This window comes from Labrus bergylta, chromosome 21, assembly GCF_963930695.1.
Source record: "Labrus bergylta chromosome 21, fLabBer1.1, whole genome shotgun sequence".
NCBI classification, from domain to species: domain Eukaryota; kingdom Metazoa; phylum Chordata; class Actinopteri; order Labriformes; family Labridae; genus Labrus; species Labrus bergylta.
In genome coordinates, this window is record NC_089215.1 from 21,052,219 (window position 1) to 21,080,169 (window position 27,951).

General features: G+C 40.1%; 4 protein-coding genes across 5 annotated transcripts in view; 2 read left to right on the plus strand and 2 right to left on the minus strand.

The window, feature by feature from the left end:
* Positions 1 to 310: 310 nt before the first annotated feature.
* eif2ak1 (eukaryotic translation initiation factor 2-alpha kinase 1) lies at positions 311 to 12,928 on the plus strand. 2 transcript variants are annotated; one of them, XM_020648180.3, is made up of 15 exons: positions 311 to 723; positions 2,644 to 2,811; positions 3,110 to 3,246; positions 4,044 to 4,087; positions 4,204 to 4,303; positions 4,711 to 4,791; positions 4,876 to 4,969; positions 5,086 to 5,134; positions 6,037 to 6,406; positions 6,530 to 6,638; positions 6,874 to 6,980; positions 11,202 to 11,316; positions 11,409 to 11,488; positions 11,588 to 11,821; positions 12,610 to 12,928. In XM_020648180.3, the coding sequence occupies exons 1-15, from the start codon at positions 546 to 548 to the stop codon at positions 12,733 to 12,735; spliced, it is 1,992 nt and encodes a 663-aa protein (XP_020503836.2). In that variant the 5' UTR covers positions 311 to 545; the 3' UTR covers positions 12,736 to 12,928. The 2 variants fall into 2 exon arrangements, with proteins under 2 accessions (XP_020503836.2, XP_065805551.1); XM_065949479.1 differs by lacking the exon at positions 311 to 723 and adding an exon at positions 2,202 to 2,438.
* LOC109994728 (ankyrin repeat domain-containing protein 61) lies at positions 6,982 to 10,331 on the minus strand. Its single transcript, XM_020648182.3, has 5 exons — positions 9,761 to 10,331; positions 9,401 to 9,495; positions 8,950 to 9,121; positions 8,601 to 8,801; positions 6,982 to 7,680 (listed from the first exon to the last, which is right to left on the minus strand). Exons 1-5 carry the CDS (start codon positions 9,941 to 9,943, stop codon positions 7,102 to 7,104), a joined length of 1,230 nt encoding a protein of 409 aa, XP_020503838.1. The 5' UTR covers positions 9,944 to 10,331; the 3' UTR covers positions 6,982 to 7,101.
* A 577-nt stretch (positions 12,929 to 13,505) lies between the features above and the next one.
* Positions 13,506 to 26,456, plus strand: usp42 (ubiquitin specific peptidase 42). The gene is made up of 18 exons (XM_065949448.1): positions 13,506 to 13,603; positions 15,886 to 16,135; positions 16,786 to 16,992; positions 17,163 to 17,273; positions 17,507 to 17,606; positions 19,457 to 19,524; positions 19,633 to 19,703; positions 19,830 to 19,912; positions 20,037 to 20,148; positions 20,276 to 20,416; positions 20,764 to 20,864; positions 20,982 to 21,147; positions 21,247 to 21,942; positions 22,060 to 22,142; positions 22,973 to 24,076; positions 24,629 to 24,945; positions 25,053 to 25,118; positions 25,211 to 26,456. The coding sequence occupies exons 2-17, from the start codon at positions 15,895 to 15,897 to the stop codon at positions 25,112 to 25,114; spliced, it is 3,663 nt and encodes a 1,220-aa protein (XP_065805520.1). The 5' UTR covers positions 13,506 to 13,603; positions 15,886 to 15,894; the 3' UTR covers positions 25,115 to 25,118; positions 25,211 to 26,456.
* A 197-nt stretch (positions 26,457 to 26,653) lies between these two features.
* Positions 26,654 to 27,951, minus strand: part of LOC109994693 (cytohesin-3) — a 35,118-nt gene continuing 33,820 nt past the window's right edge. Inside the window, exon 13 of the mRNA XM_020648145.3 lies at positions 26,654 to 27,925. Within this exon, the coding sequence (XP_020503801.1) occupies positions 27,853 to 27,925 (73 nt within the window). The 3' untranslated portion in view covers positions 26,654 to 27,852. The remainder of the gene's footprint in view (positions 27,926 to 27,951) is intronic.

Genomic DNA, 27,951 nt, shown 5'->3' on the forward strand with positions numbered 1-27,951 from the left:
TGAACACCTGCTCAAGTCGGAACAACAACTCGGAAACTCGGAAAAGAATTAGGTGCCCGACTTCCCGACCTGACGTCATAACCGTCATCAAATGGGGTCCAAAATATGTTTTGTTAATGCTAACATACTTTTAATTAATTCAGTTTTGCTCAAATATAACTTTTAACAGTAACATTTCCCTGATCTTCTTCTTCGTACCTTTAACGCTTTTTTGTGCTATTGTTACAACATTCAGACTTTCTGAACTGAAATCACATGAACACACTGAAGTTGGAAGAACGACTTCCCAACTCGGAAACTTGGACCACCCGAGCAGCACTTGAATGCAACATTAGGCATGGCCGTTCGTTGTCACTGACACACCATATGGACTTGTGAGCTTTCTTTGGACATTTTTAGGACTACGTAAACTCGTCAGAAACTGGGATTTAACGTGAGGCTCGACGCTTCACTTGCTGATATGGGTTAGCTGTTGTGATTTTGGTCACGTTTTTAAAAAAGCACTTAGTTTTGTCTAGTCATTATTTTTCCCCCCCACACTAAAAATGTACAGTTCAACATCGACCAAGGGACGTGAGCTGTTGGAGGACTGTTCTGGAAGTGGCAGTAACCTTTTGCTTCACCGAAACATCAACTCCATCAGTAGACACGAGGTTGAGACGAACATAAGTCTGTTTAGTTTGGCAAGCGAAGAGGATGATGATGATGAAGTCCAGTTTGACAGTAAGCAGCTTGTCTTCTTGTTCCATTATTGGTGCGTTCCTGTTCATCTCCTAAGTGGGAAATTCCAGCTATTGAGTTGAATCTGGTGGCGAGTGTCCGATCTGCCACAAGGACACAAGTATGGTCTGATTCTTGGGTTGTCTTTCTTTAGAAACTGACAAGGGCGTACTTAAGGAATCATTTAGGGTGTCCCTACCCCTCTTCTATACCCACCTGACCCTAACTCTTTATTATTAAAATATATTATGTCAAAAGTAAAAAGTACTTTGTTAGGCGCATATAAAACATGAACTGTCATACATTATTTAGAAACAAAATGAAACAGTGTCAAAATATAGAATTATAATGTGGACAGCTGACAAATATCAAGATAAAAATAATGAACAAACTCTTGGAAAGGCAAATAATGTCAGTGTTTCAGACCAGTATCTCCCTGTGTCCATTTTCTGAAATGTTTTAACAATAAAAGAAATTCAAATTTTTCTTAATATCTATAAAAGGTAATTTATTCATTTTTTATTCAACATTTTTCCAAATCAATGTAATCTATAACTTTATTATGTTTATTTTATTCTTGGATTTAGTTGGCATTGCAGCGTCCAGAATCTTAAAAAGTGAGATCAAGTTTATCCGGCCAGTAAAGTGTTAGTTTGAGCAACAAATGACATTTTTATTCACTTTTAGCCTTTCACTCTTTGGACAGTCTTTCATTTTATACAAGCCATGATATTGCCTTTTTTTTGTTGCACAAACTGCAGACTATAAACCTCCATCGATTTCAACTTTATAGAATCATCTTAGAACAGGCAATCAACCTCTCAAATCAAGACACAAACTGCCTGACCTGATACCACAAAATTAAAATAAGAAGAAGGGTTTAGCTCTTTAGCTATTTCTTCCCATACAGCCCAACCCTGATCAACAGGCTTAAATGAGTACTCCAGCAATTTGATATTGTGCAAAGAGAAGGAGGACCTGACTAAAAATAGCTTAGTCAAAAGTCAAGCAGCAGATGCTGGGATATCCCCATCAAAGTTCACAATGCTTTAAAATTAAAGGTGTCTTTAATTAGACCATTCCTGCCTGTTAAATGCAGCTATCGTTCAGATTATATGGTCACAGTTTATAACACAGGGTTAGTGTCAGGGTTTTTCCACAGTGACATTTTCAAGGTGGTTGTCTCAGAATTTACTGCTGACCTTATATAGCAGGTTTTACAGCCAGAGTAGTGTAGCTGTGATGGGTAAACCGAAGGTCAAGTAAGGTCAAGTGTAGTCTCCCCTTATTCCTTTATTATTAATATGCTAATAAGCTTGCACGGTCTGGTGACGTCACAGGGATCTCCACCAGTGAATTAATTCCTGGCTCCAAACATGTCAGGACTTGCCCCTGCACTCATCCTGCTGTAAGATGAAGTGAGAGTGAAGGAGTATCAGGCGGCTGCCTCCTTCCCATTCTTACACAGTGACCGGGTGCCTCAGCCTGCTTTTATGTTTACAGAGCTCAGTAGGTGTAGGAGGCTGGTGTCCGCTGGAACAGGCAGATAAGCATTACTTCTGCACACGCCCCTCATGTATAAGCAAGATCAGTTTTTGACTTGGGGGAGACGAGGACAATCATTAGTACAGCTTTGAGACCACAAGTGTTTTTGTTTCCAAAAATGGATCTAGTTGACAAAAAGATTGTTGAAATGATAGCAAAGGTTATTGAAGAAGGTAAGACTAACGAGAGGAAATGTTGTTTCCATTTGTTTCTCATTTAGAAGTTGAAATCATCTGAACTCATGTTTTGTGCTGCGATCTTGCTTTCAAGTGTTCTCAGGGGATTTTTCATTCTAACAATGTCACAGAAACAAAATGGACAAAACAGGGAACTCTTAACCACAGCTTCCTCCTTCTCTTGTTTCGTTTGGATGCTCAGCTTCAGACACAGATGATAATGGGGAGGTGATAATGGCCGGTAGACATTATCCATCCATTCAGGATTTTGCTTCAGCGATCCCCAACCACCTTCTCCTGGGGTCTCTGCTGGAGCACCTGTGCTACGTCTACGAGAGCAACCCAGCTCGCTCACGCATGCTGTTTACAGGTATGTACTGAGACGTGGTATTTCACAAATAGTATAAAACACTCTGTCATTAATTTAGGCTGCTTGAACATTTAGAAATAGAAATAATTGTTGTTTTTAGATTCAAATTCCAGGTTAGGTCACACACCCCAATTTACAGGGGGCTTAATCCTCCAAGAGGGCAGCCTGGGATCAAATCTGTCACCCCCCCCCCAATGTCCTACTCTTTTCTTCTCTCCTTTCAAAATAAAGACAGAAGCCAAAAAGTAAATCTTGATTCAAATTCAAGTTTAAAATGATTTTGTCGTCCCCCTGGCAGTCATTGGTCAGCAGTTAGCAGCCATGAACCTCCTCTCACCTTTGGCCATCAGCGATGAGTTCAGCACGGTCAGACTGCAGCACAACCGAGCGTTCACGGAGCTGCTCCACGCTGCCAGCTCCACGCTGTATCCACAGGTAACACTTTGAGTGTGTTATGAAGTCTTTACTTTATTATATTTTTGGGTAACTATAGCAAGGGCAAACATTTAAGTATAATCCCCCGAACTTCAAGGCCACCCCTGGATCTGCCTTGCTGTCTTGTGTATGCTAGTATGCAAGATAGGGCTGGGAAATATATCAAGTTTTTAAGATATATTGATATATTTTCAAACAAGATATAGAGTAAGACAATATATTTAATATGGATATAGTTTATGTTGCATTAAAATAAGGTTATAGAGGTGCCAGGTCACCTTTTTCTCATCTCACTGATGATGACTGACTGTCTGTCCCTCTTCACCCTGCTCCTCCTCTCTCTCTCTTTTATTGTATTTAAGGAACATTTTATTTTATAATATTACTTTTTAAATTCACAAACAGGTAGTTTATTTTTCATGTGTTTTCACTGTTAATAAAATACATATCGATATATATCGAGTATCGCCATTCAGCTAAACAATATGGAGATATGAGATTTGGTCCATATCGCCCAGCCCTAATGCAACAGTGAGTGATGTCAAGTCAGGGGTATGCTAATATAAAATTCTTAAAGGTGTGAACTGGCCATTTTTTCCTCAAATATATCCTGTTCTTTTAATTCATTTATTACATTTCGGCTTATTTTATTGCCAAGTGGTGCCAGGGAAATAATACAAAATTGGCTTTGAAATTGCTAAAATAATCTTCCCCCATTATTGACTTTGTGAACTGCGGGATCTATAACAATTTGTGTTTAAAGTTTTGTTTGTGTTTTTCCTCATGTCATGTTGCAGGGCCAACAACGTCTCAGCCCAAACACACACAATCTGACCATAAAGTAGGTTGAACTCTCATATTGTTGTTTTTTTCTGCTATTAGTTGCTACACACACATTTTTAGGTATGTTTGAGTGATGATTAAGATTTCTGTTTTCTTTTTTTGGCCTCCCCACAGACAGAAGGATGGACTGTTCCAGGCACAGACGTCCAGGTACCTTGGAGAATTTGAAGAAACATGTAGGCTTGGAAAAGGATCCTATGGGAACGTTTTTAAGGTATTTCAACTCCTTGTACTCCATACTTCAGTTTCAGAATCAGAAATACTTTATTAATCCCAGAGGGAAATTCATTTGTTACAGTTGCTCCAAAATATACAGTATAGCAGTAGAAATATAGTAATAAAAATATTAATCAAATAGAATAGGAATGTAAGTAAGATTTCAATAATATTTACAAGAAATATTTACAGGAATAAGAGTCAGATTGAATATATGCACACATTTTCAAGATAATTGCACTGTTTGTTTTAATATTGCACTTTATTATCATGGACATATTATTCATTATTATTATATTGCAGTTTTAATAAATAATGAGTTATGGTGGAGGTTACAGTTTTAATAACCTCCATATAGTAGAATATGAAGTCAGTATATGAAAACAGTGTGTTTTCATGTTGTAGGTCATGAACAAACTGGATGGACAGTTTTACGCTGTGAAGAAAATCCTCATCAAAAAAGTCTCAAAGGAAGACTGTATGAAGGTGGGACATAAGTGCTTCATCAATAATCACTTTAAACACTGAACAGAGAACCAAAAAACTGATAATCAGAGTAATGTGCTCCAGGTCCTGAGGGAAGTCAAAGTGTTGTCCAGCCTGCAGCATGTCAACGTTGTGGGTTATCACACTGCGTGGATGGAGCACGTTCAGCCTGCAACATGTGAGTATTTAACCGCTTTCCTAGACTGAGTAAAGCTCTACTGTTCTGGTTTGAACAAAGTCACTGACTGTTTCCATCAGAAGAAATGCTTCATGTTCAAATCATCTCTGTCACAGCTCCTGAGTCTCACCTGCCAGCACTAGAATCTCCAGAGAATCCAGACAGGTAGGATCCAGCACCAACTGATCTCACGTTTATTCTTTAGGATTTTAAAGGTTGAAAAGGTATAGCACATCAATAATCAAATAATTTATCAGTTAACATTATTTGTCCGATATCAGTTCTATCAGTATCTGTATATGAATCACAGAGATAGGACGGGTAAGATTTATTTTGTTTGTTTGTTTGTTTACGTGCCTAAGTGGGTTACAAAATTAATGATATTAAAAGTTGACCCTTTTATATTAGACTGTTGAACTTAGATTTTTCTAAAGTACCTCAAAATAAAAAAAACTATGAAGATTGATCTGAACCCTTGTACTTAATATTTAAAAAGGATCAATAAACAATAATATAGACAACTGAGGATCAAATACGAGAATTGATGTGCAGTTAAGATTCACAGTGACAGTTGAGTGGAAAAGTAATTAATTTTAACCTTTTATTTTTTATTTTTTTATTTTTGCTGACCTGAATGATAACAATCCGATCTACGATTTAAAAACTGTGATATAATCCAAAAATTATGTTTCTTTTTTTCAGTTGAATCCTAATGATTAACATTTTTCCAAAATACTCCAATATGACATATCGGACAGGTCATACTACGCAGAAAACAATGCTCTTTTTTACTCTCAGCACTGTCTGCAGCACATTTAGCACTAATAATGATCCACAGCAAAGTTTTGAGTAAAAGTCATTTGTTTAAGAAAGAAGACTTTTGCATGATTCTAAGTCGTGCCTTTGAAAAAAATGTACGTGTTTTGAACTGATATCTTTTCATTGCAGTAATTAAATTATCAGCCAACATATCAGCAACTGTTGAATTTCACTTTAAAAATGTTGTTGTTTTTGTCTGACTCCATTAGACAATCAATGATATCTATCTCATCTTTTTTCATTTGCAGTTCTAATGAGAGCGCTGACAGCAGAGACAGCTACTCTATCGTTTTCCAAAGCCTCAGTCAGGCACAGACGGAGGCTGTCCCGAGTGCCAAAGGACCCCTGAAGGAGACCCTGACAGTCAAAGCTTTAGAGAAGGGACAGGTGGTGTGCCCCAAGACAATGCGCCGCATCCCAGAGAACTACGTCCCCTGTGTGTTCTTGGGACAGCAAGGACCAATGAACGCCCCCAGATGTCCCGCCACTGACTTGGACAGTTCAGCCCTGCTGGAGGAGGACTTCAGCGTGAGCAGCATCGAACTGAACAACAACTCCTGCATGGAGAAGGAACAACCACAGCAAGCTAACAAACGCACAACAAAGCCTTCCAAAGAGGTAGCTCGGATCGACTTCAGGAAACATATAAAAAAATATCTATTTTTTTAAGATTGTCATGCTTCATATCATCCTTGAAGTGTGTTTGTTTAAAAATGAGTTTTGATTTTGCTGCATCCGCAGGCACAGTTCCAGCTGATGCTCTACATCCAGATGCAGCTTTGTGAGCGCTCACTGAAGGACTGGATCTCTGAAAGGAACAACAAGCCTCTCCCAGAACAAACCTCAAGAAGTAATTCTTTAACACGTGCTCTACTTCACAATATTGTAATCATATTATAACGCTTCATCACAGATTGTATTTAAAAAAAAAAAGAGGCACAACTTTTGATTGCTTGAGGATTTTCTAGCATGTGCAAATAAATGCTAATGTCATAGAATGAAGTGAACTTTATACCAAGAACACTTTTGATAAAGAAATGTATAAATAAATGTATACTAAATATATGAAACATTAATGCTTTCAGCTCCATATGGGTGTGTGGATGCTGAACACACACTCAGCCTGCTGAGGAGGATACTTGAAGGAGTGGAGTACATTCACTACAAAGGAATCATGCACAGAGACCTGAAGGTAAAGTGCTGTGCTCCATTTTATTTCATCAACTTGTGTTTGCAATGTTTTCAAGGCTCAGCAAATTCAACGTGTCCATGAAACAAACCTCAACGGTGATTAAATGAGTTCCCTTTCACCATCAGTCTCCAAAGGAAATGTGTAAATTCTCCCAGACGTTGAACACAAAGTCGTAAAGTTTCACAGGCAGAATTGTCCTCGCCTCGTCTCTTTCACTTTGAACATGTCGTAGATAAATAGAACACTTGCAGATATCTTGAAGCCTCCTCGGCTGCTGAGTGAGACTAAGTAGCTGGCCTCTCTGTTTGAGGAAACATGGTAGGGTCAGGGTGTCGGGCAGGAGGCCGCTGTGGTTGTAGATGGTGAGCGGGGACGTCAGACTGAGGAGTTTCGCCAGCAGAGATCGCTTCCGAACGTTCCGCCTGTGGTTCAGGAACAGGAACAGACAGTTCTCCCCGGCGTTACTCAGCTGGTTGATGTCGGCTCCGTGTTCGAGCAGGAGGTCCACCAGCTCCTTGTTGCCCATGCTGCAGGCCTCCTGTAAGGGCGTGACACCAGCTTTGTTGACTGCATTGACCTCTGACCCCTGCTTAAGCAGCTCAGAGACGCATCGGATGTTTTCCTCCAGGGCTTTACTGCTCTTCAGAGACACTGACATGGCAGCGAGGTGCAGAGGAGTGTTCCCTGAGTGCTTCACCCCCTAGAAAGAGTCAAGGATTTACATTTGTTCAGAGTAGGGCAGATATATAGAACCTAATGCACACTTTAAGAGGCTGTGGAGTGACGGCAACTTTATGAATAATTTCAACATTATTGAAGCACAAATTGCCTCTTCAAATTGAGACCTACGCTGTTGTTGATTTGCTCGCAATTTAACGACTTACGGGCTTAAATAAGTCACCTTTTAAAGTCTGTACTTGGGCACGTTTCTTGAATTCAGTATTCTTATTTTTGCTTTATATTTGACTGAATTATAATGATTGAATATTTGATCTCCTAATCCTTTTCTTGGTCAGAATAAACACCTTCAAATACAAACCCTTTTTATGACAGACACTCAACGTTCTATCACAGATTTTACCAATCACATGAACAATGATCCAATAGGCTTTTGAATGCAGTCGCTATTCTTAATATCAACTGTGCTTTTACTTGTGTTGTAGTACTCAAAATTGGTCTTGACCACTTTTTGAAGGTTCTGTCCTCGGAATCTAAAGCGTTTTTACCCAGTCTTGTCTTGGTGTCCAACTGGGCGGACTCAGGATTTCAAATCAAGACCACCACTGATTGGCTATTTTCCATGTCATGACTGGTTAATAAGTGACATGTCTGCTGCACACAAGATGAAGATTTTTCATGAATATTTATGGTCTTGGTCTTGTCTCAGTCTTGACCTGCCTTGGTCTTGGTCTTGACTCGGTCTCGGAGCACTCTGGTCTCGAGTATGTCTTGGTCTTGGTTAGTGTGGTCTTGACTTCAACACTAGCGTTTACTTCTATTGGATGCACCAAAATGACTGCTGTAAGCATTTCTTCTCTTTGTTTTTTTTCTGCTTCATATTTAAAGTTTGAGCAAAGATTGAAAAAGTGCCAGCCACTATAAGAGAGAAGTAGCACAAACCGCGTTTAAATCTGCTCCCTCCTTGATCAAGCTTGCTATGAGGTCCTGATGCAGCATCCCGGCAGCCATATGCAGGGCTGTCATCCCAGAGCTGTCCACAGCATTCACATTAGCACCGTGGACGGACAGAATCTGGGCAGCAGACTGTGCAGCGTAGCGTACTGACAGGTGGAGAGCCGTTTGGTGACTCTCTCCCTCCACCTAGCGAGGAGCCACAAGAAACACACACCTGAGGCAAAACACTTCAAAAAGATTAAATGAGATATTTTTATTAACTGTGCATTTTCAATTTACGGGATAGAAGCTGTGCAGAAAGATGCAAAGGTGTGTTTAATAGAGACAGTTTTACCTCTGCATTGACGTCAACGCCATGCTCACAGAGGAGCTGCAGACAGGCCTCTGCCTGCCTCCGAGCGCTGATTACAGCAGTCAGGAATTTAGATTGTCGTTTCGACAAACCAGTAGGAATGCTTGGCCAGCTGGCTATCACCAAGTGTAGAGTGGTTCGACCCTGCTGGTCCCTGTAAGGTGGGGAAAGTGAAAGAGGTGACAATGTGTTAATTTCGGACCCTGCCTGCACGTGCTTGCAGTACCAGGATGTTGTCCAATCATAAACATTTAAATCAGGCTCTCACTCACTTCATGTATTATCTAAACTACTACAGCCAAAATGAGGTTATGTGTAGAGATCCAGCTGCTTTTTATACTTCATAAGGAGGAAGTAACCTCATGTAACTCATCAGTATTGACAGGTGTAATGTTTTGAGGTTTATGGTGGTAGGGTGTGTGTTTGTCTTGACCTCATTTCAGGGTCCGCCCCTGCAGAGAGCAGCCTCTGCATGCTCTTTACTCTTCTGTAAGAGGCAGCCAGGTGAAGAGGGAAGATAGCAAAGCCCTAGAGCAAGACAAGACATAACAAGAACAACTAGAAAACTGTAATATGCAAATAGTGAGTAATCTCATAGTCCAGGAATTTCTCTAAGCTTTAAAAGATCACTCTGTTGCATCTCTTGGCTATCATTACCTATATGCATGATCATTTTGATTTAATTCCATGAGACTTGAAGATGCATACATTCATCTGATATGTTGATGTATAGTTAAACTTTTAAAAATCCTTCAGATATTTTTCTTATTCCTTAAAAAGGAGAATGCATTACCTTCCAGAAAACTTCTCCAGGTGCACCCTGTTGCATCTGGATGAGAGTGTTGCTCCCATACTCTCTTGACATGCCCTCTATACGTCCCAAGTCTTCATCCATAATGGCGTTATAGAATTCATCGTTGTGAAACTTGACAGGGTTAGCTCTGCCATCGTCATGTTCCTCTTTCCCCATCAGCATGACTAGCTGCACAGCTGTCTGTGCTCAAGCTTCCTGAAGCTCTGTGGTGGTTGGATCTTGTTCTTCTGGTTTGCCGAAGCAAGAACTCATGATGGCTGTAAATTAGGCGGTGCAAGGGCAACAATACGAATGTATTTGAGCTACCGTTGTTTCCTGTGGTTGGTTGTTTCGTTAACTACTTCCGTTTACCATGTTGGGTGTTGACTTTGCCATGTTGCTGTGAGAGTAAGTTTGATGCAGAGCCTTCCTGTTAAAAACTGATAACTTCTTTTTGTTTGGGGCCTATTATGGGAACTGGTGACGTCCCTCTTAGTCATTTACAGGTTGATGCTGTGTTCAATATTTTAGTGTTAGTTAAGCAGATATATAACTTTGCAAACATGTATAGCCTACTAATCTTTTTTTTTAATGCAGTCAGAAAGGTTGAAATATTTACATTTTATTTGACGACAATTTTGTCACCAATCCGCTGGATTTGTTTTTGTCATCTCTACCTGTGTAATAGCTTCATCCAGTATTTTATGAAAAAAAATACATTTATTCAACTTCCCTGTAGGAGCCAAGTTACATTCATACATATTAAAGTAAATAAATAAGCAGTGTAATTTTGGGTTGAAAGTTAATCTTTATTTTAGGGATTTCATTGTATAAGTTAAGTTATAAAATGTATTAAAAGTCAGCTAAAGGTAATTTGATTTAATTCATGTGGATTTTCTGTAAAGTTAAAAGCAGTATGGTATTGCTGTTAGAGCAGTGAGGTAGGTTACTGTCCCTTTAAGAGAGAGAGAGAGCTCTTTAGTGCTGTGGGAGGGTTAGACTGGTTTCAGGCAGTTGGGGATCAATTAAGGACCAAGCCACATGGTTTCTTTACCTTAGTATATTTAATTGATTAGGATAACTTGACTTTGAATCATCCAGTAAGATTGTTTAACAAAACTGTGGAATAAAGGAATTTGTTTGATCAGTTTTACTTCGGAGTCCTGTGGAAGTTTGTTCCTCTTAAAGTGAACATAGACGAGTAAATCCAAGGCCATTTGATCTTCAACCCACCACATTCCCATAGAAGCTTTTAAGGCAAAACTAATTTAAGTTTAGAATCTAATTTTAGGGTGAAAGCCTTAAATTGTTGCATTCTGCTTTTAATACTTTGCAAATGTAAAAACACAATTGTGTGTGCAAAAACATAATACATGTTCATAACAAACAGATGTTACTATATATTTACAATATGACATAATGTTTTTTGTTTTTTTCACAGCCCAGGAACATTTTCCTTCATGGCCATGACTGCCATGTTCGGATAGGGGACTTTGGTTTGGCCTGCAGCAATATGATAGTGGACGGCCATAAAAGCACCACCTCTCTCAGAAGTGGTAAGACTGCATCTCTTAATGTGTTATAGTGCATGGCAAATAATCACCAATAGAGGGAGCCGTTTGCTTAAAAGTCACTTTTTCCCCCCCAGATTCTTCCCATACTACAGGTGTTGGCACATTTGTTTACGCTGCACCAGAACAACTGAATGGCTCACATTATGACTCAAAGGTAAACACGTTCATTTTATTATTTTACAACTTCATTGGTGTCTCTTATGTAACATTTTATGAAGGCTAAACATATATTTGTACGGTTGTTCTCTACCAGTCGGACATGTACAGCATTGGGGTGCTGGCTCTGGAGCTATTTCAGCCATTTGGGACAGAGATGGAGAGGGTCCAGACCCTTAAGGACCTGAGTGAGGGGAAAATCCCTGACTCTTTCAGCCAAAGATGGCCACTCCTGACTAAGTACATCCTTAACCTGACGAGTAAAGAGCCCAGTGTTCGTCCAACGGCCAGCCAGCTTCTACAGAGTGAACTCTTCTGCAGTAAAGACATAGTATGTTGTCTCTGGATCTGTTTTACCTTTGAATTGAATTTAACACTCTGATGTCTTTTTGTGCTATCAAAGGTATAATATGCAACATTTTAAACATTAATTTAGCGGATATCAAATATTTATTATATATAATACGTGTATCATTGCGTAATGACTTTCTGAAAACAGAGTGAATTCAAACTCCCTCTGGGTTTGTTGTTCTCAGCCCTGTGTTCATACCGATGGGACGGCGCTTCCTTCAGCTTGTTTATATTTCACTTAGAGGTTCAGACATATTTCATTCATGCTTTTTAAACGTGAACCTCTCCCTGTCCAGCTGTTCATCCTGCCACAATGGTGGGGGAACAGAGACCGCCCAGTCAAATATAGGATACTGTAAGTAGAGGCATCATGTCAGAGTGTAGTCACAAGACTAGGACTGAAGGAGAACCAACAATCTTTCCAAACCATAGAAAATATTTTTTTTCTGGTCTATGGCTGCAGTATCAGAATGGAGATCAGACCTTCAGACAGCTGTACTAAGAGAGGGCCGGGCGAGGAGGGATGGTGCGGTCAGGGAGTATTGTTTTGGTCTGAAGTTGCATATTGTACCCGTAAAATCAAAAACATATAAGTATAAGGAATAATAAAATAATACGAGTATAATGTTTTTTGACCTAAAAAATGGGTTTTAACTATTCAGGAGTATTTTTTATGTGCAGCCTTTGTTTTCCTTTATGTATAACCATACCCTGTGTTATAATATTGTAATTGCAAAATATTTAAACAATACCCCCTTCCCGTCTCAGGTGATCCATGGTTTGCAGAAAAAGGTTGAAGAGCAGGAGGAAGAGATCATGCTGCTGAGGAGACAGATCAGTCGACTTCAGAGTTCACAAGTCACAGTACATTTCTCTGAACTGGACAACACCTGAGACTTCATCATCTCAACCAACAAAGACTGACAAAACTTGATTTCTTAATCACTGCTGTACTGTTTTGTTCACAGGCACAAGTGGTTTAGAGAGTGTGTGTGTGTAAGTATTTGAGTGTGTGTCTTGTGAATGATGTACAGGTGCAATTATTTATCCTCATTTAGCTGTTGAATTAAACCTATTTCTGCCATGACTTGTGAAAAAGCAGTTGTTTTATTTTAAGATTTGAGGTTACTTAACAGGGTTAATACACTTTTCTTATTTCAATTTGAAAATCTGACTTACCAAGCTAACAATGTGTACTTCAATTATGTGCAGCTTCTTGATCCATTTTGTTTATAGAAGTGGCAAGCAATTCTGGACTCAATACTTTTTTGAATAAGGACATTGACATATTCATTCATTCACAGATGTTCAATGTGGTTGAATGAATAATGTACCTGTCACAGGGAAACAATCATATTTTGATAACTTTCAAGAGTGGAATTACAATGGAAACTATGTAATCTCCTTATAAATAGGAAGGCTATTTCAGCAAAGGATATTCTGTTCGCACGTCATAGTTAAGCCCAAAATAATGATAAATAATAGTGTCTTTGGCTACTCTCCACGGAATTATTTGTATAAAACGCTCCATATTGGTGTACATCATTTACACAAAGGTCAGAAGTGTACATGCGACGGATCTCCCCGAAACACGTTCCTCTCAGAGAAGCGGCCGAATGAACCAATCAGAGACCTTGTTTCATCGTAGGTACCCGGATGTACCCGTGGAGCAATTAGCTACGTCATTGTTCACCGCCGGACACCCGCTGGAAATAAGGAATGGATTTACAACTGCTATTAACGTATTCATAATAGATTTCAGGTGAGTGTACTGTTACTCTTACGACTAAGTAGCACTAAAACTGTGCCGCTGTGATATTTTTGGAGGCCTGTGCCGCCTAGGTTTGTTGTAGTAGCCTTACACCGGGTCTCTGTCATGTCGGAGAGCAGCGCAGTGAGCACACACAGTCACCGGTGTCGAGCCCCTCCTTTCTAAAGCTAGTTAGAGCCCCGTTTCTCGGGTCAAGACATTTAATTCACAGTAACGTCGTTGTGTAAACAACACACGGCTCTCTTTAGCGTGAAGAATAAACGGTTGTGTTGCTCTCCGCCGTGTCAGTCAGCTTCCATCGTGCGGAGCTAGCTTAGCATCTCTATGTTAGCTTGGTTCTGGAGCTATGTGTTACGTTCTCCGTTTCCATGGAGTCGGTGTCTGTGTTCCCGAATAGCTGGGTCATAACACATTCATTCTGTTCCCGTCTTCGACAAGAAATATTAACTTTCAATCGATGCTCCGTCATCTATGAGAGTAAACGAAGGTTTAATGTGAGTTTTAATGAGGTTTTGGCGGCACTGCGTGTTAAAGGCCTAGCTGCCGTCTGCTAGCCAATGTGAGCCAGTCTGCTGAGAGCAGGTGGGAGGGAACAGCTGTTGTTGTAAACGTGCTTCCGACCAGGCAGGACATTTCCTCTCAATCTGAACTGTTGCCGTCCACTTTATTACTTTAACAAGTGTTTTATGTTAGGTCACAGAAGTTGGTAGGTCTACACACTAGTTAAATCAAATGTTTTCCATTGCAAGTGTTTACCTGAAAGTAATCTCTTAATGGAGAACTTGCGTTGCCTATAATTCGCCAAGAGCATAGTTAATGTTGCTCCCGGATAGAATAGAATTACTTTATTGATCCCAAACAGGGAAATTGTGGCGTTACAGCAGCAGGTTATCCAAACACACAATATGAGCAAAAAAACACAATATAATATTAAATACAAAGTAAATAAGCACTAAAAATATCAAAACTAAGATTGAGAATATATACAACCAGGATTTAATTTAGCATGACTAGTCTTAAATAGGAAGATTAAATATGGAAGATTAAAAGTAAATGTGCATGAGTGTAGACATGTTAAAAGCAGAAACTATACAATATAACGGCGAGTAGACAGACAAATGAAGTCAACATGAGTGCAGGGATAATTTGTAAATTTAACATGCACAGAATAGGATATACGCATTTGTTGAATTAAATATGCTTTAACTCTGTGATAGACTCTGATATTACTCATTCAGTGTTACTTGGTAATTGATACGTTTGATGATGACCATAAATACATTGCTCACGCAGAGTTTGGTACTGTATTTAAAAGCCTGCTGTGCTGTTGCTGGAAATAGTTTGATGTGTGGGGCATCACCAAGACAGTGTAGAAACTTCATCTCTACTCTTATTGCCTAGAATATAGTGCTGGGTGACATGACCTCAAATCAACATTACGATTAATTTAATATTTTACCTCGATTATGATTAATGAAGAATTATTTATTTTTTGTTTTTCTCCCACATAGTTCACTGACATGGTCTCTACTGTAAATATGCTCAACTATTAAAGCTGGGTTATTTTTTCTAATGAGAGTGCATATCTGATGAACTATTTTGTGGTTATTTATTGGATATTTTTGAACTGAAGTCAAATCATCACTTGAAATGAAAAAGACACATTTGAGTTTAAACAGTAGAAAATAAAGACCTTGCATTTCTTGCAAACAGTTTTTCCGCAGTGTTAACATTTGACTTCTTTTTGTTTGGTGTCGTAATCGACATGGGCAAGATTACGTCAGTCAGAGGTTCTTAATATTGGGTTCGATTAATTGCCCAACCCTACTAGAAGAGTACTCTTGAAATGCATTGATTTATCTAAGTGGATAAGAAATGATTGCCTGTTTAGGTCAAATTACAGTACTAGATCAGCATGTAGTTAAAAAGAACAATATATTCCCCTCAGTTGTGTGTAGGGATATTGATTCCCTGGCTTTTGCATTTAGTGCTTGTGATCTAAGTGTAATGCAATCTCAATTTGCTTTGGGTGATACGATATATTATATTATTATTAATAAAACATGCATAATTTAGTGTTTAGTTTTCTTATTCAAACTAACAGCAAAAACCACTTTACCACTGTATTAGAATGTAGCTTATCAAATCCAAGATTTTATAGATTTATGATGACCCACACACACTTGTCTACATCTAAAATAACAACAACAACATAACTTTAATTTTCCACATCCAGTGAACTAATATACTTGTGTATTTCTGCCTCCATACAGCAATGAACAATGACCATAGTTGACAGATCATCAGAGAAGTCTGACCACGAGTCAGTCGGGTGTAAGCGATCTCCCTTCACCAGTGGAGACGTGGGGATGGACGGCAGCTGTTCCAGCAGCTGGGCAGTGGGTCCCACCATGCCCAGTGACTCTCCGAGGCTAAAGGCTTCAGGAGGCTGCCTGGGCCCAATGCCTGGAGCTGCTGTTTACAACAGCACGCAATCCTCTGTGGAAAGATCTAAAGAGCAAGGTAAGAGCTGGGCTTTAATCAGTTGTGAGTTTAATGCACAGATTTGAAACTGAGATAAATCTGTAAAGGTATTGTTTTTCAGACTTGGCTATATTAAATTAGTAAAGTAGTCTTTAAAAAGATTATGTTGCTGCTAGTCCATAATCATTAAGGTGCCAATCTCTTGCAAGCAAATGGAGTTGTTGTTTTCCAGAAATGTTATTCATTATCGATGAAGCACTTAACTTATGAAGATGAACTTTATTATGCTATTTTTGTTTGAGAGAGTGACACAACTGGTTTTGTGGGTGTTGTTTTGTTGCTTCCGCTCCACTTTCGTTCATCCAGTTACATAACCAGTTTTGAAGTGAGAGCATGATCAATCACTTCAGCTCGTGACGCATCAGTGTTTTGACATAAAGAGCAGCAGCCTTACGTTCGCAAAAACAAAAGAGAAAGCACATTTTGTTATCTCCTCTACTCCAGCTTGTTTCTGCTTCAGTAGTCTTTTTTTAATGGTTTGATATGAGCAACTTACACTGGAAGATACTGATATTCCTTCACAATTTGTCAGTGTGATCACATATTGGCAATTTATACTTGTTGCTGTCCTTGTCAAGGAAAATGGATTGACTCTAATTTTAATAATAACATTGGCTCTCTGTGTGCAGTGATAAGCTGTGATGACGGCATCGACTTGCCCCAGAAGGTCCTCTTCCCTGCAGAGCGGCTCCACCTAAAGTGGACCCAGGTTCACCGCATTGGTGCAGGACTGCAGAACATGGGGAACACCTGCTTCCTCAACTCAGCCCTACAGTGTCTCACCTACACGGCTCCATTTGCAAACTACATGCTGACTCGAGAGCACTCGAAAACATGTAAGTTGGGGTTTCGATGTGCCTCTTCATACCAAGGAAGGCCTTGTGCAACTGTGCAGTCATGCAGTTGTTTTTCTATCAATCTTTGTCACTTCAGCACTATCTATGAGCACTCTGTTTTTGTCTGAATATTGTCGAACTCAAGTTTTATCCATCTGTTTCCACCACAGGTCACGAGCCGGGGTTCTGTATGATGTGCACCATGCAAAACCACATCATTCAAGTTTTTGCCAACTCTGGGAATGTCATTAAGCCCATTGGTGTGCTCAATGAGCTCAAAAGTAAGTGATTCTAGAAAGCAAAATTACAGATGTAGTACCCTCTCAAAATTATTACTTGATAAGAGAGACAGGTGGTGCTGTTTGGCTGTTTACCTTTGTACTTTTGGAGGGAATTTTTAGTTGGGAGTTTGTGGTCTACTGCTAACGAGATAGATATGTAAATTCAACATTAACTTGCAAGTGTGATTCCATAAAATAACTTAATATAACTTACTGTGTTTTCCCCCACACAGGGATTGCAAAGCACTTCCGCTATGGAAGCCAGGAGGATGCCCATGAATTCCTGCGGTACACAGTGGATGCTATGCAAAAGTCCTGCTTACCTGGAACCAAGTAAGTTTAATTTATTTATAGAAACCTACACAGTGAGGATAACAAATCAATTGTGAGTTAACTTGTAGAGGTTGGTCATTTTTTGACATAATTAGAACATTTTCACTGCTCCCCTTGGGCTCCTGTAGTTCACATTCTCCCCCCTCATTACCTTCCTACAGAGTGGCCCCAGATTTGTGCTACCAAGCCACAAGTACTTTACTGACGTTCCTCTGCCTTATCTGTACTTTTGCTGAGGAGGTGGTGGTACCTTTCTTATTAATTAAACAAATGAATGTACCATGTTCAAAATTATAATCAACACAACATGATAGCTAATTTGTTCACTTCAACATTTAAAGCAAATATGTTGAATTAAATTAAGCCTGGGGGATCTGGGGGTCTTGTATTCTGGTGTATTTTTGTGCACCAGTTTGTTTAAGTGGTTTATTTTCCCCATGTTTTTGAAAAAGGAAAATTATTTCATGTAAATGATACATATATGGTACTTAGCATTTCACATTCTAACAGATTTGAAGTGTTATCATTCACATATAGTCTGATGATGAACATGAAAAAGACAGAACCAAGTTCTTCTTCACCTCAGCTGTTTACTCACTTTGCATAATTATATATCAGACAGATTTTAACATTATTCACCTTGTTTATTTTTACTGCCGAAAACTAAAAAAAAATGTTTTTAAAATGTCAGGCTGATTCCATGACTTGTTGATCCTGACTGTAAAGTGGGAGTGGCATTTTGGCGCAGCTTTTTTCATGAACGAAAGAGTCATCTCCCTGTGACTTCAGGTCGCGGATAGGAACGCTCTGGGTTTCCCATTTGGGGGCCTCAATATCTCATCCCTGCTTTTTGCAGATGATGTGGTTTTGTTTGCTTCCTCGTACTGTGACCTCCAGCAGGTATTGGAGCGGGTTTGCAGCACTGTGCGATGCGGCTGGGATGAGGGTCAGCACCTCTGAGTCCAAGGCTATAGTTCGCTGCAGGAAAACATTGGATTCCCCCCTTTGAGTGGGGAGTGAGTCTTTGCCCCAAGTGAAGGAGTTAAAGTATTGCAGGGTCTTTTTTTACGAGTGAGGGCAAGATGGACCGGGAGATTGACAGGCGGATTGGCTCGGCGTCACTGTAATGCAGACGTTGTACCGAACCATTGTGGTGGAAAGGGAGCTGAGCCTGAAGGCAAAGTTCTCGATTTACCGGTCGATCTTGATTTCAAACGTCAGCTATGGGTAGGGAATGAATATTAGTGACTAGATTTAATTTTTAGGCCATATCGCCCAGCCCTAACTGAAGTCACTGTAATCCACTGCCAAGTAGGTTATGCAAACATACAAAAAGCTAACATGCATCTTTAGGAGATATTTTTTGCTAAACATTCAGGGGAGCTATTAAAATTGAATTTTAGAAAAACAAGTATCAAGTCGGTTCTTATTCTGTATTAACAGTCGACCTTTCAACTAATACTTTTGGTCTAATTCCTTTTTCTCACTTCTGCTCATTGGGTTGTAATATCTGATGACTTTACTGTTCAGATAGTGTGAAGGGACTATTTTTGGGATTTTGTGCCTTTTTATTGAGAGAGAGAGAGAGGACAGTGGATAGAGTCATGAATCAGGGAGAAAAAGTGTGAAATGACATGCGGGAAAGTAGTCACAGGTCGGATTAGAACCTGGACTGCCCGCTTCGATTACTTCAGCCTCTGTACAAGGGGCACGCAGACTAACCACCAAGGGAATTTCTGTGTTCTAGTATTCCTTGAAAAAAATTGTAAATTTCTATTTGTTGGGACTCAAACTATTATTTCATGACTTTTTTTGGTGGTTTTTCATCCTAATATTTGTTTTTTTGACAGATTGGACAGGCAAACGCAGGCAACCACTTTCATCCATCAAGTATTTGGAGGGCACCTAAGATCCAGAGGTAAATTATTAAATCGTTTTTTTAATACATGTTTTCATGCTGCTGCTGTTGATTTCTTTCACAGCTTTTCTAGACTACTTGATTAACACTCTTTTTCACCTTTTCCAGTTAAATGTTTAAATTGCAAAGCAGTCTCCGACACATTTGATCCTTTTCTGGATATTACTCTGGAAATAAAGGTAATGTGGGGGAAAAACACTGTAACTTATGGGTCCAATATTTCTGATATATTTTACTGCAAATGTGTTACAAACTCAGATTTAGTAAAAACACTAAATAAAACATTTCTCTCTCTCTCCATGCAGACAGCTCCCAGTGTCTCCAAGGCTCTGGAGCAGTTTGTCAAACCAGAACAGCTGGATGGAGAAAACGCCTACAAATGCACCAAGTACGTTGTTTTACAGTTAAACACACACCCCGGCGGTTTCTTATTGACCTTAATCCTTTTGTTTGTTTATTTATAAATGTTTTAAAAGTATTCTAGCTCACCAACTGAAATGTGTTTCCTTCAGGTGCAAAAAGATGGTCACAGCCTCAAAGAGATTCACCATCCACCGCAGCTCAAATGTTCTCACACTCTCTCTCAAACGCTTTGCAAACTTCAGTGGAGGCAAAATAACAAAGGTGCCGTTACATGAATAGAGAACCATAATTATGCAATTATTCAGCACCTTTGTGTTATGTTATTCTTTGTTCTTTTATTAATATCTCTCTAATGGATGTAGTAACAACCAGCTGATTTTATTTTTAGGATGTGAAATATCCAGAGTACCTGGACCTGCGGCCCTTCATGTCTCAGTCTCAAGGGGAGTCCCTGGTCTACGGGCTGTATGCTGTGCTGGTCCACTCTGGATTCAGCTGTCATGCTGGTCACTACTTCTGCTATATTAAGGTACTGCACTGCTGCCGATCACCTTTCTAATCTATCATGACACTTAAGTTGTCAGGTACATTTGCAAACATCTGTCTCCCTAACATTATTATGTCATGGCCTCACTGAAACAGTCACAGGCAGATCTCTTATGACAACGTTTTCTCGGACAGACTTGAAGTCGTAGAGAAAACTTTGCACACAAGACATCAACACAAAAATGGTGTTCTGTTTCTATATAACTCATGTAAATATGATGTAGTTTGTATTTGACAGACTTGTTTCTAGCATTATCATTTTAAAACACAAAGGATTCTTATTTGCTATAAATATCTAAAAACCTGCCAACTGTCCTGTTTTGTTTCCAGGCCAGCAATGGGCAGTGGTATCAGATGAATGACTCGTCCGTGTCTGTCAGTGACATCAGGTCTGTTCTCAATCAGCAGGCCTATGTCCTTTTCTACATCAAGTAAGTGAAAATGTGTTGGGTTTTAAAGGAAGCTTGCTTCAAAATCATTCAGAAGTCCTAATTTAAGACCTTGTTCATTTAAAATGTTCTTAATATCCTTTTATTTTGTGTTGCTAGATCCAGCGATGTGAAGAAAACTGGGGACTATGGTCACATGGGCCATAACCCAAGCATTCCTGGTCAGTCGTCTCCCCGGCCAGTGGTGATACCACGCATCAACACCACAGCCCACCACAATAACATTGGCTTCATAGGTCCTCAGCTGCCACCACAAATGACAAAGGTACAGCAGACATGCTAAATACTCTGATGAAAGATAAAGCCAGATGTTGTTGGACAGAGAAACTCAGACCAAGTTTTTGTGCATTTGTATCATCCTCAGAACTCCCTTCACGTTAATGGGAATGGATCTCTGCGGGATTATCCCACCAACTCAAAACCCAGCACCAGCAGCAGTGTTGTGGGAAAACCTAACCACGGGCTAGGCTCTTCCACTTCATCCATCTCCCACTCAATCAGCCGGCCCACGATGATCCCTGATCATGACAAACGCCAGAAGCTTTCATTCTTCATTGGACAAGGAAAGCAGAAGCGCCCGTCCTCCTCCTCCTCCTCGTCCTCTTACAGCCAGCCGTCCTCTGCCAGCAGCAGCAGCAGCTCCTGTTCCTCCTCCAGCTCTTTATCCTCCTCACAGTCTACCTCAGAAGTCCACTCAGACATTCGCTTTGTTCCACGTCAGCTAAACCGTGTTAATGGCACGTCTTGCAGTAACGGGGAGCACCATGCTGGAGGGAACGGAGCACCATTCTTGGTGCCGTACAGCCAAGAGTCTTCAGAGGAATCAGACCAGGAGATCTGTGGTACCCTGGGGAATGGCTGTTTAGGAAAGTCTCACCTTAACGGAAACAAAAGATCAGGAGAAGTCTTCAATAATTCTCCTAGGGGCACAAACGGAGACTCAGGCGTGCACCATAATGGTAACGGATTAAATGGATCGGCCAATGGCATCTCCAAACCCAGTCAAAACGGGCACCATTATGGACACCACAAAGTGAACGGACACAACAACCCTGATAAAGTAAGAGATATTCTTTTGTGTTTCTGCTGATTCTTTAAATAATAATATACTCATAACTTTTTTTGTCTAGCTTTTTTGTCTCTGTAGTGATGATCGTGTGTTGTTTGTGTTACTCAGGACTCTGGCAGTAATTATTGCAGTTCGCTCCATGTGGCTACCGCTGCTGCAAATGGACTGGACAGTGAGCACAGTCACACAAGGTAAGATTAGCACTCTGACACTGATTTAGAAAAAGTCCTCTTTTGAAGTAGTTATGATACTGTAGAAGAGTAAATGCTCTTGAACAATCAGACAGAGACTGTGGCTTGTGAATCAAGGATCTGTTTATTTCTCTTGGAGCAGTTATTTTATTGTATCCCAATCATCACGCTGGGCAATTACAATATGTGTGCTATATAAAGACCATTTCCTAGAAGTTTCTTGGACGGACAACTGGTCTATTACCAGGAAAGGGTGGGTGGGTATGTGTGTACGTGTATCAGAACATGACCTTATGACCTGGCTAAATTCAGAGGTTAGATAACTGTTGGTTTGTGCCTGTTCCTGTCCAGATTGTGTGTTTCTGTTATTCTTCAACCTTTCAAACTACAACATAATCCCATCTATGGGACCCACAATTAATAACAGATCAACACATCATTACTACAATAGTCATCAATATCCATCAATCAATATGGCGAAAAACCTGGACCTACTCCTTCACCAGGAAAATTCCCCTACGACCCCCATAAAAGATATATTTATCTTTAGGGTGATCACTCAAGGTTTATAATGATTTGCACAATGATTAACCACCAACCCAATATGGTAACCTTTATAGCCGCCCCATCCCAAAACACACACACACTCCTTGAGGAAAAAAAAAAGAATTTAGAAAATATAGTAATTAGGGTCTACTAATAAATTACTTAAGTTTCACATTTTTATTTTTGGAATTGGCTTATTCAGAGTTTTTCTCAAGTTTTAAAACTATGCATTATCCCCCTTGTGATTGTGATTTAACACAGGTATGTATGATTTGTTTCCCCAGCAAAGAGGAACATCATTCTGCCTCTCAGGCTAGTTCTTCTCAGAGCGTACACACTGCTGCCAGTGAAAGCCAGCACATCTCCGATCCCGACACAAGGGCTAAAACTGTGTCTGAGACTCCTCCTCAGTTTCCACCATCGTCCACTGCTAGCTCTCCATCTTCAGCTACGGCCACAAACACTAGTTCTGTCACATCTACAGAATCTGCATCCTTTCCTGACCATAATGGCAACTTCAATGCGGCCTTATCCACCCTGTCAGACGGCTCCCAAAGCACCAATGGGCCCACTGCGTCTCAGCTAAAGACTAGCAGAGGTGACGACGAAGCAGTGAACAGACCACAGACAAAATGTCCGTCAGCAGGGACTGAAGGACGTACAGATGGTAAAGAGCAGCACCAGTACAAACTAAGTGTAAAAGGCAATGAACGACATTCTTCTAGAGACAGGGAGAGAGACAGATCGTACTACTCTGACTGGAGCAGAGACAGGGAGAGACACTACAGAGACAGAAGTACGGAGCGAGAAAGCGATGCGGATCATCACCGTTACAGGCGGGACTACAGAGATCACCATCACCGCTCGTACAGAGATCGTTTGCCTACTCATGATCGTTACCATAGGGACGGGGAGTCTGAGCGTCGATGGGAGCGACATCCCCACCACCCCAGAGAGCGCGATCGTGACAGGTGCTCTCATCATTACCATCGCTACCGGTCCAGAGAGGACTGGGAGCGTGGGCGGAGGGGACACGGTTACCCATACCGCGATGAGTCAAATGGTCACAGAAGGTGGCAGGAGAGTAGAGAATCCCGATTGATGAAGGACAAAAGCAATGGCGGGGAGAGAGACTGTTACCTGCCTAAAGAAAGAGAGACTTCTTCATTTGCCACAGTGACAGAAACCTCCTCAAAGTCCAACAGCTCTCCCCCTAAAGCTCCCGTCTCCTCATTCAAATCTGCTCCAGACAGGACGGAGGATCAAAATCATAAGACGAGTCGGAGCAAGGATAGGGAGGGTAGCTGTGAGGCCCGTCACTCTAAAAAACACAAAAAGAGCAAGAAAAAGAAGAAGTCAAAGGATAAAGACAGATGCCGTGAGAGCGGGTGAGTGACAATATCTTTGCTTCTATGCCTGAGGAGGCTTTTTTGTCTTCATTAGTTTTGGGGAAGTCATATTTACCAATAAGTGAATTTTAAAGCATAATTACCATTCAAAAGTCAATAAGCAGAAAAACTTCAAAGATTGATTATTTGAACAATTTTTCATGATGCAATATTGCAAAATGCAAACCAGTCTGAGTTGAGCTCTTTAAATTTAGATTTCTAACCGAGCGAACTGAATGTTTGGGCCCAATGACTATATTTCAGAAAAACAGATGGGGAATTTTCACTGCTTTAGTATATGTCAAGATTTTTTAAAACTTTTTTGTTTGTACAAACAAACAAAGTAGCTTGGTTGCTACAGCAGCGACCTCCAGTGTTGGGGGGAAAAAAGGAAGCCAGATCCTGCAGTCAGTTGAGTGTCGGCTTGAGGCTGGCTGCAGAAGCATCAGAAGTCACATACATACACACCCAGTGAAATAAAAAGTTGCTAACTTTTGACTTGTGTCTTTTATTCTTGGACTGATTGATTCCTTTGTGGTGTCTGTGCTCTAGAAGCTCCGACGTTGATTCTGACAGAGCTGCCGAAACAAAAAAGAAGAAGAAGAAAAAGAAGCGACAGCGGGACAGCGAGGAGGAGGAGCAGCACAGCCCGGGAGCTACTCGCAGCCACAAGAACAGAAGCAGCGAGGAGAGGGGGAGCCGCAAGAGACATTATAATGACAACAAGAACTCTAAACACGACAACGGTTTATCACCGGAAAAGCGCCGGCGCACAGATTATACTGACGACAGCAGTGATCAACAACTCCCCTCCCATCACACCTCACCCACAAACGATTCATGTCACCGCCGTCTCAATGGGTTCACAGGTACGTCTGCTGTTTTGCATTTAAAGTCGTCCTCAAAAATCACGAAAATAATTGCGTAGATGCTGCTGTCGTGCTCTTTAATTTGAAGTGTTGATGGTGTTTTGCAGGAAATGGTTTCAGCCACACCAATGGCGACACCCACGGCTTCTCCGGGGGCTTGAAGCACTGACTCGGTGAGTGGGTTTTCCTCCTCACACAGTCCTCTCCTGTATAAGTTGTGTCTCTGCTATTAGATGACATGGAGGCCTCTTCTTTTGTGTTTCAGACCCATCACCACTATTTTAAGAACAGCAGAGGAATGACGTCAATGACCTTTTTGAAGTGGTGCTTCGTAAATGGGTATTTTTATCGCAACTGAAGTGTTTTAAATGTTCAAAAAACATTTTTAAGGGCATTGTTTTGTTTTCAGTGATTCTTCAAAAAATGGTTAAAAAAACTGCCACCTTGAACATTTATGATGAAAAATATTAATATATACTTGTATGAACACAAGCAACGCCTGGAGCTTAAACATCTCAGCTGCTGCTCAGTGGAACTCAGGACTTAAAAAATGAACATCCATCACCGATATCTACCCGCTTCAAATCCCAACGAATCAAAAGGGAAATGTGTTGCCTAAGAAAAAAAAAAGAATGGCTTCAAGTTTAAGATATCCCCAAATCCACGGAGTTGCTACGTTTGAGTTTTTCATTGTTCCCAGTGGGAGTGGACTAACTAACGGGCGAGATTTTTTCTGAATGAAACAGAAGAGGGCATTGATGGGAACAGGACTTCTCTGACTGATACCTCCACGTTAAAGCCTGGACAGACTTGAGAACATTTCCCACCTTAAAAACTTTTTTGTTTCCATTCTTCTCAGAAGCCTAAGATTCACACTGTAATTTTAAAACTTTTTCACCTATATGGAGGTTTTTTCTCTAGATCATGCCTCTCTTTTCTGTCTCACATTCTTTTCTTTTTAAACATTTAGAGAGAAAAAAAAAACAATGCATCTAAAATGTGTTATCATGGCTGTGGACCATTTTGTGTTTGCTTTTAAATGAAAACTACAGTTTGTGTCTTCTAGCGTCATAAAAATACTGTGAATTTAATTTTCAACTGTACTATCAGTTACTTTTATATGTAAAAATCCTGTATCAGGGTGCTTGGTCGTTTTTTTTTTCGGCTTTGTTTTTAGAAAATCTCATGTTTTGACCATTTTCTCCGGGCGAATGTCTGTACTGAGTCTGGTTTGATTTAGTTGTTTTTGATTGTTTTATTTTCAACCTTACACAGAAGTTGAAAACAGCTGTTCTATCTTTAGTTTAGCATGTCAGAATTTATACATTGTATAAGGTAAAAGCCTTAAATACATTTGTTATGTCAGAAATTGTAACTTGTGGGTCTTGGTCTTTGACTTTGTTTACAAGCGATGTAATGAAAAGTGCTGATTGAGACAACTGAAGAGGTGCCAGGAAACTTAAAAAAAAGCTCCTGTCTGTATTTGTATTATAAACTATTGATAGACTGATTGTACTCGAGTCTCTTGTTGAACAAACTACAGTTAAATGATGATGTAAATGATGATGTAAGCACTCTTCTGTAGTCAGGTTTAGACAAACACTTTGATATTATTCTTTTCAGCTAACTGAAGATTTGACCACAGAACTGGTTTCATAAATGAGAAACCAAGTGAGTGTTAAGGTTTACTGAATTCACATTGACAACATTTTGTTTGATTATCAGCATGTATTTTTTTATTCAAAGTCTTCATCAAAGTTTCAGTCAAAGTTTTCCCCCCCAAATGAAGATCAAACTATGTTTAAACTTCAGACTGCATCTCATAACCTCAGATTAGGCTGCCACTCTGTTTGATCTGTTTGATGGGGGGGAAAATCCTCAGATTCCAGTCGGCATTTGCACAGTATTGAAAGGTATTCTGAACCCGCTTGTTTCCTGTATTCTCTTTGAAAACACCTTTTCTTCACATCACGTCGTGTATATCTGATGTCCAGTAATAATGACACAGTGTGAGGAGGGCTCACTGCTGCCCCCCCTCCACACTCGTAAACTCTTATCTTTTGAACAAAAAAAGGTGAACGGGTAAAGGCTACAGCCGTTTTGATTTACATGCTACATAAACACAAAGAAAAAGAACTGTATGTACATCTACTACTATACATGCATAATGTCAAATGGTGGCTGCCTCTTTTTGTTAAACAAAATTCAGAAAATAAATACAAAAGAATTTAACTTGATCAAAGAGGAGGATATTCAATACCATGGAATAAAACTGTGGTCACTTAAAGGGTCACTACACTCAAAATGATGTACAGTATATCTGAATCTGAACTTTAACTTCTGTGCCTTATGAGGTAATGAAACAAACTAAATTGAAAACATGTATGAGCTTATGTTTCTCTCTTTTTTTTCAGAGTTAATCTGTTTGCATATACAGTCACTTGATGGCTTTAAATCAGACCAGCTGATTTAGAAGCTTGAGGCTTTTTGTAGTGTGAATACTACAAAAGATATTGTTAGTGTTGGCAGCTTTCTGAGGATGATTAAGGTGACTGTAAAATTCCTTATGCCTCCAGCAGAGGGCGATCTTGTCACAGCCACATTTGCCATCGACTCCGGTCCTTTCTCCATTTGTTTAAAGATTCAGCACAAAGAGTCCCTCGAAGTCTGTGCAGATGTAACAAGGACTTCACATTCACAGCAACCATGAATTGAGGTGCAGACGGTCCATTTCAGTCTGAAATAAACGCCCACCTGTGTCCACTGCCCACTGTGCAGTCCTGAAAGAACAAGGGAAGGTCTTCATGGCTCCCCTGTCACACACACAAAAACACACACTAACACACACAGGAGGACTCTGCAGGTCGCAGAAATGGAGGAGATGAAGGTATTGAAGGTGGACAGTCCTCATTTCTTATTGGCTATCCTTCTCTTCCTGGTGGCCAGCATGTCGTAGAAAGGATCCCTGCTGATGCTCGCTCTGTGGGGGAAAAAAGAAAGAGTCAT